Source organism: Sinocyclocheilus anshuiensis, unplaced genomic scaffold (genome assembly GCF_001515605.1).
Source record: "Sinocyclocheilus anshuiensis isolate Anshui unplaced genomic scaffold, SAMN03320099.WGS_v1.1 scaffold158, whole genome shotgun sequence".
Lineage (NCBI taxonomy): Eukaryota > Metazoa > Chordata > Actinopteri > Cypriniformes > Cyprinidae > Sinocyclocheilus > Sinocyclocheilus anshuiensis.
Window position 1 is genome coordinate 245,580 of NW_015542333.1, and position 15,358 is coordinate 260,937.

Consider the following 15,358-nt stretch of genomic DNA (forward strand, 5'->3'; position numbering starts at 1 on the left):
CTACAATGAGTAAATACAAGTGACGTTAAGATTACAATATGTATTTATGATATATAAATGATTTTACATGTGGGCAGTTGTCCATGAACTTTCTAGGTTAAAATGTACGTGTATTTAAGAGAAGAAAAAATCAGTAAATCTAAGTCAAAAGCTAAGGTCCTGTAACTTTTAGCCCCCCACCCCATTTTTTATTATCTATGTCTTCAATAAGTAATTTTACATGATCCTGTGGTGTGACAAATGAACGTAAAAGTAAAAATATCTCATGTTAACTGTGATAAAAAAAAAAAACAGAAAAAAAATACTATTAATTTTCTGTCAGGACATTATCTGTTAATTCTACAATAAGGTCTCATTAGTTAATACATGAACTAACCTTAACAATAAGCAATACATTTATTACAGTGTTTATTAATCTTTGTTACATTTAGTTAATAAAAATACAACTGTTCGCTGTTAGTTCATGTTAACTCAGGTCCATTAAATATAACAAATACAACTTTTGTTGTAAATTATTTTAATATTGTAAAAATTAATGTTAAGATTAATATCATCTTAATTAATGTAGTCAACTAATGCTAACAAATGGAACCTTATTGTAAAGTGTTGCGAATAAAACAGAACTCAATGCAATACGTAATTTAAAATATATGGGGGGAAAATAACTTCATTGTATCATATAACAGTAGATTGGGCCTTTTGTAGTATAAATATCAGTGTACTAGCTCATAACTGCATGTATAGTAATTATAGTTGACATAGAAAACTAATTTGTAGAGTAGAATACAGGAAGATGAATACATACTGTTATAAAATGCATGCTAAACTGAAACTGTGTGGAAATTTTTGTTCAAGTCTTGAAACATGAAAACGAATGTAACGTGGAAATTAAACCAACGATACTTTGTTACAAAATTCTTCCATATTTTGCAATGCCTGTTGTGCTTTACATGATCTGATGGTTCATATTTGTTTGATATATTTATTATGTACAAGTAGTTGAGTGCTAATAAGGATGCGATATATGGCGATACTCACGATAATTATGTTCATTAATAATGTTTTACTTATTCTGCATTCATTTATGAGGTTTATGAGATTGCAGTACTCCTGTCTGGTGTGCAGTTCTGCTTTTACTGAAGAATAAGAGACTCAGATAAACATCTATTGCTATTTGTTTGTGCTGGGCTTCATCAGAGTTATTCTGTTATTCTTCTTGTCACATTTCTACAGCTGAAATAAAATGTTGTTTCAAGAACAGTGTGAACAGATTTTAAGTTTTTTTTTTTGTTGTAGAAAGTGATAATAAAATGATGACAAAATCCTGGTTTTTAAATCATTCTGAGTTGTTCCTCAAAACTAAACTCAATAACACAGAAACACCACAGCTCACCATCAAGCCCCTTTCTCCCATTAATTTACCAGCCACACCATCTCTCCTAATGGCCATTATCAGACTCATTACAGGACACATCAGCACTGCACTATAATGAGTCCAACACCTGCGCTAACCTTAAACAACTCCAGCCATGCCAGCCTTAATCCTATTACACAAGCTCAGCAGGCTCGCTCCTGATTGCATGAATAATGCCTCCGTTCAGACCGCTGCTCTCATTAGAAACTACAGATCTACGCTCCGTGTCACACACTAACAGACTGTTAGAGACTGATGTCTTGCGTCTAGTGTGAATCCAGTGGGACTGCGAATGAGCGGGAACTACATCTCCTCCAATCAGACGAGCAGCCTGCAGGAGCTGGAGGTGAGTCTGAGGGTTCATTCACACTGCACTGAGAGATAAAGTGGCAGATGTGATGCATGACCATAGGCAAAACATCCTCCGGGTGGTATACTGACGTTCTTAGACTTTCTTACACTCTTACTGGGTACATCTCTGTCAGGACAGGATTTCCCCCCCATTGATCTGAATCCTGAAACGACTGACAGAAGGAACAGAGTATGTACACATGGTCAGTTCAGGTCAGTTGAGATGGCTGTCAAAAGTGACTTAATTTGAGTGAATATCACCATATACTGTAGTCAATATGGACAATTTTGGTTCTGTTGACTTAAAAAAAAGGTCTCTTAACCACGCCCAGCAGACACTGCGTGCATCATGGGAAAATTCTGTCTGAAAGTATATTATATTATTATGTCATATTATATTATATTACATTATATTATTATGTCATGTCATGTCATATTATATTATATCATATCATATATCATGTCATGTTATATTAATTATATTATTATATCATGTCATGTCATGTTATATTATACTATAATGTCATGTCATGTTATATTATATTATATTATTATATCATGTCATGTCATGTCATATTATGGTATTATATCATGTCATGTTATATTATTATATCATGTTATTATATTATTACATCATGTCATGTCATGTTATATAATTATATCATGTCATGTCATATATTATAATGTCATGTCATGTTATATTATTATATCATGTCATGTTATATTATATTATTATATCATGTCATGTTATATTATATCATGTTATATTATATTATTACATCATGTCATGTTATATTATATTATTATATCATGTCATGTCATGTCATATTATGGTATTATATCATGTCATGTTATATTATTATATCATGTCATGTTATATTATATTATTATATCATGTCATGTTATATTATATCATGTTATATTATATTATTACATCATGTCATGTTATATTATATTATAATGTCATGTTACATCATGTCATGTTATATTATATTATTATATCATGTCATATTATATTATTATATCATGCCATGTCATGTTATATTAATTATATTATATTATATCATATCATGTCATGTTATATTATATTATTATAATGTCATGTCATGTTATGTCATATTATATTATATTATTATATCATGTCATGTTATATTATATTATTATATCATATCATATCATATCATATATCATATTATATTACTCAAGTCAAGTCAAGTCTGCTTTATTGTCAATTCTTCCACATGTACAGCACATACACACAGAGAATTGAAATTCATGTGACATTGAAGAGTGTAGTAATGCTGAACAATTCAACTTTTGCATCACAGGAATAAATTACAAAAATAATAATAAAAATAAATAAATAAATATATATATTACAATTTTTATATATATACACAAGTCAAGTCACCTGTATTTATATAGCGCTTTTAACAATACAGATTGTGTCAAAGCAACTGTACAGCATTAAATAGGAAAATAGTGTGTCATTAATGCAAAAGGACAATAGTAAACACTCAGTGTTCAGTTAAAGGCAGATCATCATTGAATTCAGTGATGTCACCATCCAGCTCAGTTCAGTTTAAATAGTATCTGTGCGACAGCGGCAAGGAACCGAAACTCCATCGGTGACAGAATGGAGAAAAAACCTTGTGAGAAACCAGGCTCAGTCGGGGGCCAGTTCTCCTCTGGCCAGACGAAACCAGCAGTTCAATTCCAGGCTGCAGCAAAGTCAGATTGTGCAGAGGACTCAACTGGTTCCTGTAATCTTGTCCCGGTGGCCATCGGTGTTGTGACGGCCATAAAATAACAAACAAACAAAAACTCTTAAAATCATGCAAAACCAAGGTGCTTAAGGAGGAGTAAAAGATAAAAAGCCTTTATTTTCTCGTGGCTATAATGCTAAAAACGTATCAACACACACCCACACGATGGGCTAACAAGCCTTCATCAGGGTGTAAAAATAAAATAAAATCAAGTACTTGTTTGATGTAAATATACACTGTTATTGATATTGGTGATTGGGTTTGATGCGTGTATACATATATATATATAGATGTTTTAGTGTTTTGTTGATTTTGGATATATTGTTTGATTTAAATATGTTGTGAATCCTTTTTTTTTTTTTTTTTGGATGATGTGTAATATAAACACTATTCATCATATGACCCCTTTAATTGACAGGAATGTCTCATGAAAACAGGTCACATTTCACCCCCAAAATAAAGGAAAGAAAACTATTTTGCTTTAAGTAAATGAAAACCAATTTAATAAAACATTTTGTTGCATTTTTAGCATTAATTGCAAAAGTCTAATTACACATAATTCAAATTATTTTTATATTGGTGACTTTCTTTACACTAATTACTACAGTAATTTTAAAAACATTTTAAATATATGCATTGCAAAATATGCCAAAATATATAAATACAAAATATGGCAATACTATTTAAATATTTTGGCAGTGCAGTAATAAAAATATATATTTTTAATTTGGGGGAAATGTGCTTAACAGTCATCAAAATAATTACATAGTACTAAAAATTTTAAAGGTCCTAAAAATAATTTTCTTCAAAAGAAAGGAGTATGATTTTTGCTTGATTTAAGGATGAAACACGACCCAGACATGTTCTTGACGGTTTTCATGACATTCAATCTTTTGACCGGGGATTGGTCAGTGGTTTCTATCAGTCTTTGTGCAAAAGCAAACGTTCAGGAATACACAGAAATGGTGAGCACAATGAAAACATTCAGAACTCAGAGAAACTAAATTAAAAGTGCTACAGTGAGGGTGATAAAGCACAGGCAGCGAGTGTTGATGAACAGGACCTCACCTGCATTAGTGCTAGCATGAGGTGTGTTTGTGTCGGGTCAGGTGCCGACCACTAGCTGTCCACGCAGATACTAGGAATGGCTTTAGGGTGCGACCTGAAGTGTGGTTCAGGTTCGGAGGCGATCTAGTCTCAGGGCCCGGAGCATTCGGCTCTTCTCATCTCGAGGAAGCCATTACTGGGTAATAAGTTGGGTGCTCGATCGTGAACGGAGTCTTAGATTGTGATGTAATGCTGTCGGAGTTTAGCAACTAAAAACTCATGGGTAAGATTATGTCTGGTGATTATTCCCACGATCTGTAAGAGACACAGATGACAAAACACCACTTTATGAAACCATTCTTGCACAACTAGCTAAGCTTCATCCAAGAAAATACATTCTGAGAAAAATTTAAGAAAAAATATAAAATTTCTTTCAGCAAATGCTTTCAGTGAGTCAGAAAAAAGCAGCAGCAACATTCTAAAAAATGTGTGTTGTGTGTGTGAGTGTGTGTGTGTTTGTGTTTGTGTGTGTGAGAGAGTGAGTGTGTGTTCCACACCACAAAGAAAGCTATGGAACAACATGAAGTGTAATACATAAAATGTTAGGAAAAAAAAAAACAATCTAAGACACATGAGCAGGGTTATTTTAGTATCATTGAGATACTATTATAGTTTGTAATATTTTGAATAAGCTTTTTATTTTTATATTTTCATTTTAATTTTAGTTAAGGTTTAGTAATTTTGCTGTTGTCAGTTTTTTTTTTTTTTTTTTTATATACATGTCTATATAGTTTTTATACATTTTTATTTCAGTTTTAGTTCTATTTATTTTAGTACATCAAGATAAACTATATATAATATAATATAATAATAACATATTATATTATATTACAATACATTTACATTTAGACATTTAGCAGACGCTTTTATCCAAAGCAACTTACAAATGAGGACAATAAAAGCAGTCAAAACTAACAAAAGAGCAATGATATGCAAGTGCTATAACAAGTCTCAGTTAGCTTAACGCAGTACACGTAGCAAGGTTTTTTTTTTTAATTCTATAATAAAAAGAAAATGGATAGAATAGAAAGAATAGAGCAAGCTAGTGTTAGAGGCCTTCTTTTGCTTTTGTTAACTGTATAATAAATAAAAAGAAAACAAATAGATAGAATTCAAAAAGATTAGAGAAGATAGTTTTTTTTGTTTTTTTTTAAGAAAACAAGCAGTTAGTAAATAAATAGAGTGCAAGTCTAAAAGGGGCAAGTTTTTTATAAAGAATAGAATTAGAATAGACAGTGCTAGAGTTAGAGGGTCAAATAAAGGTGGAACAGATGTGTTTTTAGTTGTTTCTTGAAGATGGCTAAGGATTCGGATTGATTTGGGCAGGTCATTCCACCAGGAGGGAACAGTTAATGAAAAAGTCAGTGAAAGTGATTTTGTGCTTCTTTGGGATGAACAATAATGCGTCGTTCGCTTGCAGAATGCAAGCTTCTAGAGGCACATAACTCTGAAGTAATGAATTTAGCTAAAGGTGTGCAGAGTCAGTGGTGGTTTTGTAGGCAAACATCAATGCCTTGAATTTAATGCGAGCAGCTACTGGTAGCCAATGCAGATTGATGAACAGAGGTGTGATGTGCGTTCTTTCGGCTCGTTAAAAATTAATCTTGCTGCCGCGTTCTGGATTAATTGTAAAGGTTTGATAGTACTAATATAATATAATAATATTATAATAACCAGTGGTCGAATTGTAAAAAAAAAATAAAAAATTCAGGGGGGATGGCGGGGTGGGTGTCCTGTACCTAACTTTACACTTTAACAAAAAATGAGCTTTCTTAAATTAACTATGACTTATAAGCCGTTTTCCTTCTGGGGCCTGAAATGGGGGATTTTTGTCAATAATTAACCAATATTTTTCTGTATGAATAAATGAAATAACATGAAATGAATAAATATGACACAAACTGCCAGTAGGTGGCAGCAAGTCCCTGTTTTAATAAATGATTAACTGAATCATTCTGTCAAACGATTCGTTCAAAACGGCTGATTCAATTAGAAACGAAGCATGTGACTGCCTTTATGAATGGGTCAATGAATCACTGGCTCACTTGAATCGTTCAAAAACATATTCATTCAGAAATGAAACACCGCATTGCTGCTCTGCACAGTTGTATATAAAGTTAATAACACATTTGTGATCGCGCACAAGTGCTGATATATTCAGGAAAGCACTGCTTGTGTGATGAATATAAAAAAATAAATAATAATAATAACCTAGCACATTAGAAGCATTTAAATACTCCTATGAATGCACTTTGAAATACAAAATCGAATCATTCATTGACATTGAATTTCATTGTGAATCAGACTGAATTTAATCATTTTGCAAAATTGCAAAAAATGTTCCCGAATTGAATTGAAAACCTCTGAATCATCAATTGAATTGATTAACCGTGTACTCCAAAAGTAATAAAGTGATGCCAGAATTGTTATTTTTAGGCAACTATTCCTTTAAAAGTATAACTGAACAAAGACACACACGTTTGAAGACAGTAGGTTGTTTCTATATTTCTTTGTCACTGTTTGCATCGACGCGTTTAAATGTTTGTGTGGTAGACGTACCTCTCCCACAGCATTGACTACAGGTAAGTGTCGAAGCCCCATGGTCCTGAACAGATTGAATACTTGGGAGACGTGTGTATTTGGAGAGACTGTATATGGACAGGGGTTCATGTAAGGAGTCACGTCCTGTAATAAAAACAAACCCCACCCCCCCCAAAAAAAAATTAGGCTAATTATGTCTGAGAGAGACCGCTGAACAAACTGTCATCACTGCATGGCTCACTTTACAACAAGAGCACTTCAACACTTCCAATTAACAGCACACATCATAGATAACTGACACATAGAGCACTAGTTTATGAGCTGCTGAAGAGTCTGATGGGTCAGAGGACTTTACCACAATCATGCGTGGATTGAGAAGGGCCAGGTCGAGATCGTGGATGTCAGGGAATCGTGGGTAATCCTCAGTCATCTCTGAATGAGAGAGCCGTGTCTGTGAGGCGCTCTACAGAGGGCAGAGAAGAGAGGCTGCTCTATCTATTTGGTTGTATCTAATAGTGCGGTGAACAGTTCAAGCAGGTCAAAATTAAGTATCAATATAGACTGATTATCACTAAAGAGACCCTTCTGAAAAAGTACTACACTTTACACTTTTTACTTATTATGGAAATCATATACTTTAAAAGACTATTCTTGCATGCAAACTGAATGTAAAATTTTAAGACTCTTACTTGCATTTTATTAAACAAAATTATTAAATTAAACAACATCTTATAGTTTAAATTTATATTACATGCAATGAGATGAACTTTTGAGTGCTTTTTGACCACTTTTAAGTAGGACTTAAAATGACGGCAGAATGTACTGACCAGCATTTATGGTAACTAAAATATATTTTAAATGTCATTTAAATATATTACGTTATTTATTACGTTATTTATATTATGTTATCACGTTATTTAAATATATCTGTAATGATGAAGTCGTAATTTAGCACAAAATGAAAATTCATTAAATGTAATATCAAATAACACTAAATATTTAACATTCAAGTATCAAGTACATTACATGTGCTTTAGTATTTAGTCAACACATCAAGTGTACTTCTTTAAAGCATGCCAAAAAATTATAAATTAATACTTAAAATACATCAAGATATATATATTTTTTTTACTTTACAACAAAGTGCACTTTTTAAAAGTGATGTCATGCATGCACACTCTCTAAGTACACTTAAGTGGCCTTTTATTTTATTAATATTATATTTTCTGCAAGTACATTTTTTTACTTTTAAGATTTAAAGCACACTGCATGTGCGCATTCAATAGAAATCACTGGGTTGTGATCCGTGGTTAAGAAAACAGGAGGGCATGGTGTCATTAATAAAAAAGATCTTAATATTTGATGAAAATATTAACATATTTCTGAGCGAAGCAGACTATCTAGAAATAAAATAATGAAGTGTACAGGACTTGATTTTACTTGGTGGGATTTGATTGGACGAAATATGTTAGATCATTAGTTAATAATTTTCTTCCCTGCCCATGTGGTCTTGATTACATTTGCAAAATGGTGGAGATTACATTTTAATAATATATAAAAAACATAAAACCAGAAACAGTTATTGATAACGCAAATTGAATCAGTATAATTTCATATTCACTTTCAAGTAACCGTAAGTATAGGGCATAACCATAAGTGAAGATCTGACCACCTTTGAAAAGACTGATAGAGTAAGATGAGGAAAATAAAAGGCAGAGAGTAGGAGAAGAGACAGGAAGAGAACAAACAAAAGGGAGGAAGGAGAAAGGGCACAGAAGGAGGGCTCTGACTGACACTGACCGACTGGTTTTCAGCGTAGCAGACGCCGCAGATCAGCAGGTTGACGAGCTGCGAGCGCAGGATGAGCCCGTGAAAGGTGAGCGGCCGAAACCTCTCCTCCATGGTCCACTCCTCACTGGGAGACTGGTCCGGGTACAGGTTTGGGTACGGCACATGTCTGCCAACATCCACCACAACAACAGACAGCAGACTCATTTAAAGGACTCGTGTGGAGAAAAAAAAACATTTGTCTCATCCACAATACTGTCACAATTCAAAGCTCCTTCCCAGTCCACTAACATCATTTATTAAAAATAAACAGCATAAAGGAAACCATTCAAAAATTATATATGATCTTCTATATTTATAATATTCAGCTAACTGGTCTGCCCTGGATTATATTTAGGAGTCTTAAAGGGGACCTATTATGCAAAATTCACTTTTGCAAGGTGTTTGGACATAAATGTGTGTTGGCAGTGCGTGTACACAACCACCCTATAATGATAAAAATCCACCCACTCCTTTTTTTTTAATCCCCATAAATAATAAGCAGTGTCTCACAATGGCCTATTTTTAGCATTGGTGCTAGTGTGACGTCACATTAGCCACAGGCCCCGCCCACGAATGTTGACAGACTGCCGTTTTAACATAGCGAGCGAGTTCACAGCGAGTTGTACACAATCCGCCACTGTTGCACTGACGAGAATGTCTCCCAAGCGTTTTAGGTGTTCTGTTGCTGGATGTATTAATCCACATAGCTCTCTCCATTTACTCCCGAAATCTGAGCCATGGCACCATGAGACCAGCTATGTTGTTATTTTTATAGTGCCGTGCTCCCCGTCTGTGTAATTCATGAATAATCTGGCAGGGTGCAGAATTCGGCACGACACCGGTTCGAACATGTATGGCTGAACACCGCTACTAGCAGTTTCTGACATTTTCAGTGCGTGAGAGAGCGTTTTGTTATTGCTGGCATGAAGCCGGTATGCGAGCTCTAGAAACTCCACCCTCTTCTGAAAGGGGAGGCGGGAGCACCAGCTCGTTTTCATTTAAAGGGACAAACACAAAAAAAACAGTGCATTTTGGCTCATACCCTAAAAATGGCAATTTCAACAAGCTATAAAAAATTATCTGTAGGGTATTTTGAGCTAACACTTCACATACACACTCTGGGGACATCAGAGACTTATTTTACATCTTGTAAAAAGGGGCATAATAGATCCCCTTTAAAGATAAAGGAGTAAAAACCTGTTAAATTCAAAGTGTGTCACTAAATGCTGTTTTTGGTGTAAGAAACCTTGAATAAAATTATAAGTGGACTTCTAGCTATAAACACTGCATAAGTACAGAATATGGAGTAAATATTTGTGTGACAATATACACTACATGCAGAGTACTGTGTTATGGTAACAGGGTGATAATAGTTCTGGAGGTAAAAGGTCAAAGTTCATCGCCTGACCTCCTCTCCAGCATCTGCTGAAGGATGTCCTGCCCTTCCTCTGCCGGCTCCACAGCAGTCTGCTCGTCACACACGTTGCGCAGCTCACTTGACGGGTATGATTTCATGGACTGACACCTCCGCCTCTGCTCCCCTGCACGCGTCAACACGCTGCTTTTCTGAAGGAGAGGAAACATCAGAGAGAAACCGGGTTTTTTGGACATGAGAACAAAAAGACATACTATAAGGTTCAATTTGTTAACATTAATGCATTAGGTATCATGAACTAACAATGAACAATCATTTTGCAGCCTTTATTAATACTACATAAAGTTAATTTCTGCACATATTAATACATTGAACATATGAAGATTAATATTAATTCGCCAAATTTTACAGTACATTAAATTTTACATTTTAAAGTTAAATGGACATTAGTTCATGTACTATAAACAAACATCAATTGATATATTATGCAAAAAAAAAATATTAATGTGCTGCTGTTGGTTATAAGTACAAGTACAGGAACTTGCTACTGCCAATACAAAAGCTGATATGGTGCTGTGAGTATTTAAGACATACTGCTGCTGCACAAATAGCATATAAAATAACCCGTAGAATACTAGTCAGCCATTTAAATGTAAAGCAGCAAGCTCATTGGCTGCGTATGCAACATGAACCAATTAGCTTCTGACAAGTCTTTTAATGCTAAGAATATCATCAGTTACGTTAAGGACCCATCAGCCTGAGCCATGTAGAGTTTCATGACAGAACTTGGTATATATATACCAAGTAAATGGTATACACTTATATACCATAAGCCCCCCCCCCCTTGTGTAATGCATAATGGAGTGTTTAGTAAAGCTATTGTTTAACTTGATCTCAGAGTTTCTAGACATTTTAAAGGCAACACAGGGCTCGAAATTAACTTTTTTACTTGGTAGCACTGGTGCTCCCAACTTCAAAATGTTAGGAGCACCAGCAAAAATTTAGGAGCACTCACCAAAAATTTAGGAGAATCACAACTACAAATTATATATTAACAGATTTTATCCTTACATTCTTAACTTTAATGCAGATTTTATATTGGTTAATATTAGCTGTCAATCTCTCAGTCACTGCTTTCCGCTAAGAAAAAGAAAGGGAAAATGAAACGAACACTGACAGATTTATTTTGTAAACAACCTAAAGTTAAGCTCTTATTGGGCAAGGGTTAGGACAGTGCATGCGGTGTTAAATTTTACATTCAGCTCTGCCAGTTGCACAGAACGCCTGACATTCCCCGCGGTAGTTAGCTCCCTGTCACCTGACAGCGGAAAGCAGTGACTGGGTGATTGACAGCTAATATTAACCAATCTAAAATCTGCATTAAAGTTAAAGGTGGGGTAAGTGATTTCTCGTAGCCAATGTTGACATTTGAAATCACCAAAACAAACATGCCCCTACTCAAAAAGGGTCTCGCCCCTATTTTGATAGCTCCGCCCCACACATACGTACGCAACCCAGGCAACGATTAGTTCTGTGAAACAAAGCAAAACCAATGTTAAGACACGCCCCTTACTGCTGATTGGCTACAAGTTTGTTTTGCTAGTCAGCCCCAATCAGTTTTCTAAAGTGTTTTTGAAAAATCGCTTACCCCACCTTTAAGAATGTAAAGATGAAGTTTTATTGGTTATGTAGCCTAATGTTTCATAGAACGGCCACCATATCAACACTCAGAAGGCACATACTCTGAACGTTATTAGAGAAATGAAAACACGTCGCACGACAACAATTATATGCACTCGCACAAATGCTCCCAAATATATTTTGAGATTAAATTTTGGGAGCATATGCGACCAAAATGGTCGCAATTTCGAGCCTTGCAACATGTAACCACATTCACAATGCATTTCACCTCAATAATGTGAAATATTTCCAAGTAAAACCAAATATTTAAATTAAAATATTGTAGGACTTGGATTTTGTAAGATTTTGAAAGTGGAGAGTGGATTAAATATTGTTTTACCCAAAGTTATTACATATTAATAATTTTTTATAATAATTAATTTTTATTCCATCAATGCTCAAATGGTGATTTTGTGCATTTTCAATTGTCATCAAAACCGTAGCCATCGTTTACATCAAGAAATACTGACAGAGGATACGGTTATATTGACAACATTGGCTAAGCATTTTGATCTTATTTGTGAACAATGACACGAGAACTTTTTGTGATGGCACTGATGTTCATTGATAGAAATTTTGAGCAAGTTATAGGCTTTTTGCAGGTTGTAAGCCTTTTGCAGCACCATTGTGTGGTTCTGTTTGTACGAGCTGTTTCAAGGACAAAACTAAAGCAAATGAGAAAAAATGCATTAGTTCAAGTCAAAAGAGCCACCTTCCAATTCTCCATGATAATCTGATCTCTAATCATGGCTCAGTTCCTTAGTTAAAATGTAGATAATTTTATCATCCACCATTCAAAAAAAAAAAAAATATCACAAGTTTGATCACTCAGAAGTGATATTACACCAAAGTACATGACCGGAGTATCAAAGCTGATAAAAATCATTTCTGTGCTACTGAGCGAGGCGTAAAAAAAAAAACAGTCTGTTTGCACCATCTTGTGGTCAAACCGCTGTAGTTCAATACTGGTGTCATGCTGTACCTTAAACCTGATATTGTTGCTTATGAGGATATTGCCCTTCATGAACTCCTTCTCATTGTCTCTGTTCTCGGTGACGACGGGGAAAGCGTGATAGATGGTGGTCCTCAGGATGCTGACCAGAGACTGGATACGGGTGTGAGGATACACATATGTCAGGTTGGGCTCCATGATGTCACTGGCCGTTAATCTAACAGAGAGATCAAGAGAAAATAGCATAAATAAATAAAAAGCAAGACAAATAAGTCACAGCAGACACAAACTGTGTATATAACCATCCGGTTGACAAGAAATAAAGAAAAAAAAATACATATTTGGGCACTTAATGAATGAATATCATTGCATTAGAAATCAAAACATCATACTTTTCTTAGAACTTGCATTAGATTACAAATAATGCTATGAAACAGAGACCTGAAATTAAGTGTAGCTTAATATTTAAACACTTCTGGGCTACAAACTGTGGCAAGTGTAATAAATTGGTCTCACTTGTCCATCTCGACCTCTGTTTCCCACTCCAGCAGCGGGACTCCCTTCAGGTGAATATGAATATCATATATTCCCTTATTAAAGAAATCGCCTGTCCACTTGGCCACCTTACAGACACACAATGCCAGTTAGAAGTGCATGTTTCAAGTAAGTTGTACTTTTTAACTCATTAAATTCTAATTTTGCAATATGTGACCCTGGAGCACAAAAGCAGTCTTAAGTCGCTGGTGTATATTTGTAGCAATAGCCAAAAATACATTGTATGGGTCAAAATTATTGATTTTTCTTTTATGCCAAAAATCATTAGGACATTTAAGTAAAGATCATGTTCCATGAAGATATTTTGTAAATTTCCTACCGTAAATATATCAAAACTTAATTTTTGATTAGTAATATGCATTGCTAAGAACTTCATTTGGACAACTTTAAAGATGATTTTCTCAATATTTTGATTTTTTTGCAACCTAAGATTCCAGATTTTCTAATAGTTGTATCTCGACCAAATATTGTCCTGTCATAACAAACCATACATCAATGATCAGCTTATTTATTCAGCTTTGAGATGGTGTATAAATCTCAATTTCAAAAAATTTACCCTTATGACTGGTTTTGTGGTCCAGGGTCACATATAATGTCATTTAGTGATTTTTGTATTCCTACCATCAGTGTTATCATAATGGGAAGTCCGTATGTGATCTCATTGGTCGATTCAATTAATATGACTGTCAGGCTGATGGTCATTCTGACCACACCTCCTAGAAAGGCAGCTGCTCCAATCAAGGCAAAGGTCCCCGCATATACTTGCATGTGAAAGTTGCTGCAATTACACATATTAAAAAACAGCATTATAAGTGTGGGCTGAGAAATTATGATGCATAAGATATGATAAACGTATGTGTCCTGTTCGAACAGGTGCCCTTGGCAGTGCTTATGAGATAGTAAACCAGAATAAATCTTACATTTTGAGGACATTGGCCACTAGACGCCCAAGTGAAGCTCCACAGAGAAGAGACGGGACAAACAGCCCACTGGGGACAGAGACACCATATGTCCAACAGCTCAGAAAAAAATACAGCACAAAGAACAGCAAGAGCGTGACGGGACTGAAGGTAGCTGTCAACAAAACCAGACAAATGAGGGAGAGAGAGAGACAGAAAAGGGTTAGAAAATAATGTTATGCGCTTCTCAGAAACTTCAACTCGATTTCTACAGAGCAAAACATCACAGAGGTTCGGGCATGCTGTTTAATCAAACTTTATTTTCAGGATTATGAAAATAAGAGAAAGCGATTATTCCATTTTGTAATGAAGCTCTTGGTTTGTTATAAATCCAGAACACCCTTTTCCTTTAAAGCAGTGTGATTTCAGCTCTTCATAAACGTTTAATAGTTTTCAGTAAGTTGTGGTAGTGCAGTGCAGTTGATCTTATTCATTTTGATCTAATTTAATTTAATGTATATATAGTTATATATTTTATTTTATTTTTACTTTTTTATTTTTTTTTATTTTTATTTTTTATTTTTACAGTTGAACTACACTGCCGTTCAAAAGTTTGGGATCAGTATGATTTTTAATGTTTTTTTTTTTTTTTTTAAAGATGTCTCTTATGCTCATCAAAAATGATTTCTAAAGGATCGCGTGACACTGAAGACTGGAGAAAAAATGCCGAAAGTTAAGCATTGCATCCCAGGAATAAATTCCATTTTACAATATATTAAAATAGAAAACAGTTATTTTAAATTCCAATATTATGTTTTTTTTTCTGTATTTTTGATCAAATAAATGCAGCCTTGATAAATGAGCATAAGAGACTTAAAAAAAAAAAAA

At 34.4% G+C, this 15,358-nt stretch overlaps 1 protein-coding gene across 1 annotated transcript in view; it reads right to left on the reverse strand.

The window, feature by feature from the left end:
* Positions 1 to 4,238: 4,238 nt before the first annotated feature.
* Positions 4,239 to 15,358, reverse strand: part of LOC107691066 (chloride transport protein 6) — a 22,097-nt gene continuing 10,977 nt past the window's right edge. Inside the window, exons 15-23 of the mRNA XM_016489550.1 lie at positions 14,492 to 14,645; positions 14,193 to 14,349; positions 13,533 to 13,639; positions 13,047 to 13,233; positions 10,418 to 10,575; positions 8,980 to 9,136; positions 7,535 to 7,642; positions 7,198 to 7,323; positions 4,239 to 4,893 (exon numbers count right to left, since the gene is read on the reverse strand). Coding sequence (XP_016345036.1) covers positions 4,813 to 4,893; positions 7,198 to 7,323; positions 7,535 to 7,642; positions 8,980 to 9,136; positions 10,418 to 10,575; positions 13,047 to 13,233; positions 13,533 to 13,639; positions 14,193 to 14,349; positions 14,492 to 14,645 — 1,235 coding nt within the window. The 3' untranslated portion in view covers positions 4,239 to 4,812. The remainder of the gene's footprint in view (positions 4,894 to 7,197; positions 7,324 to 7,534; positions 7,643 to 8,979; positions 9,137 to 10,417; positions 10,576 to 13,046; positions 13,234 to 13,532; positions 13,640 to 14,192; positions 14,350 to 14,491; positions 14,646 to 15,358) is intronic.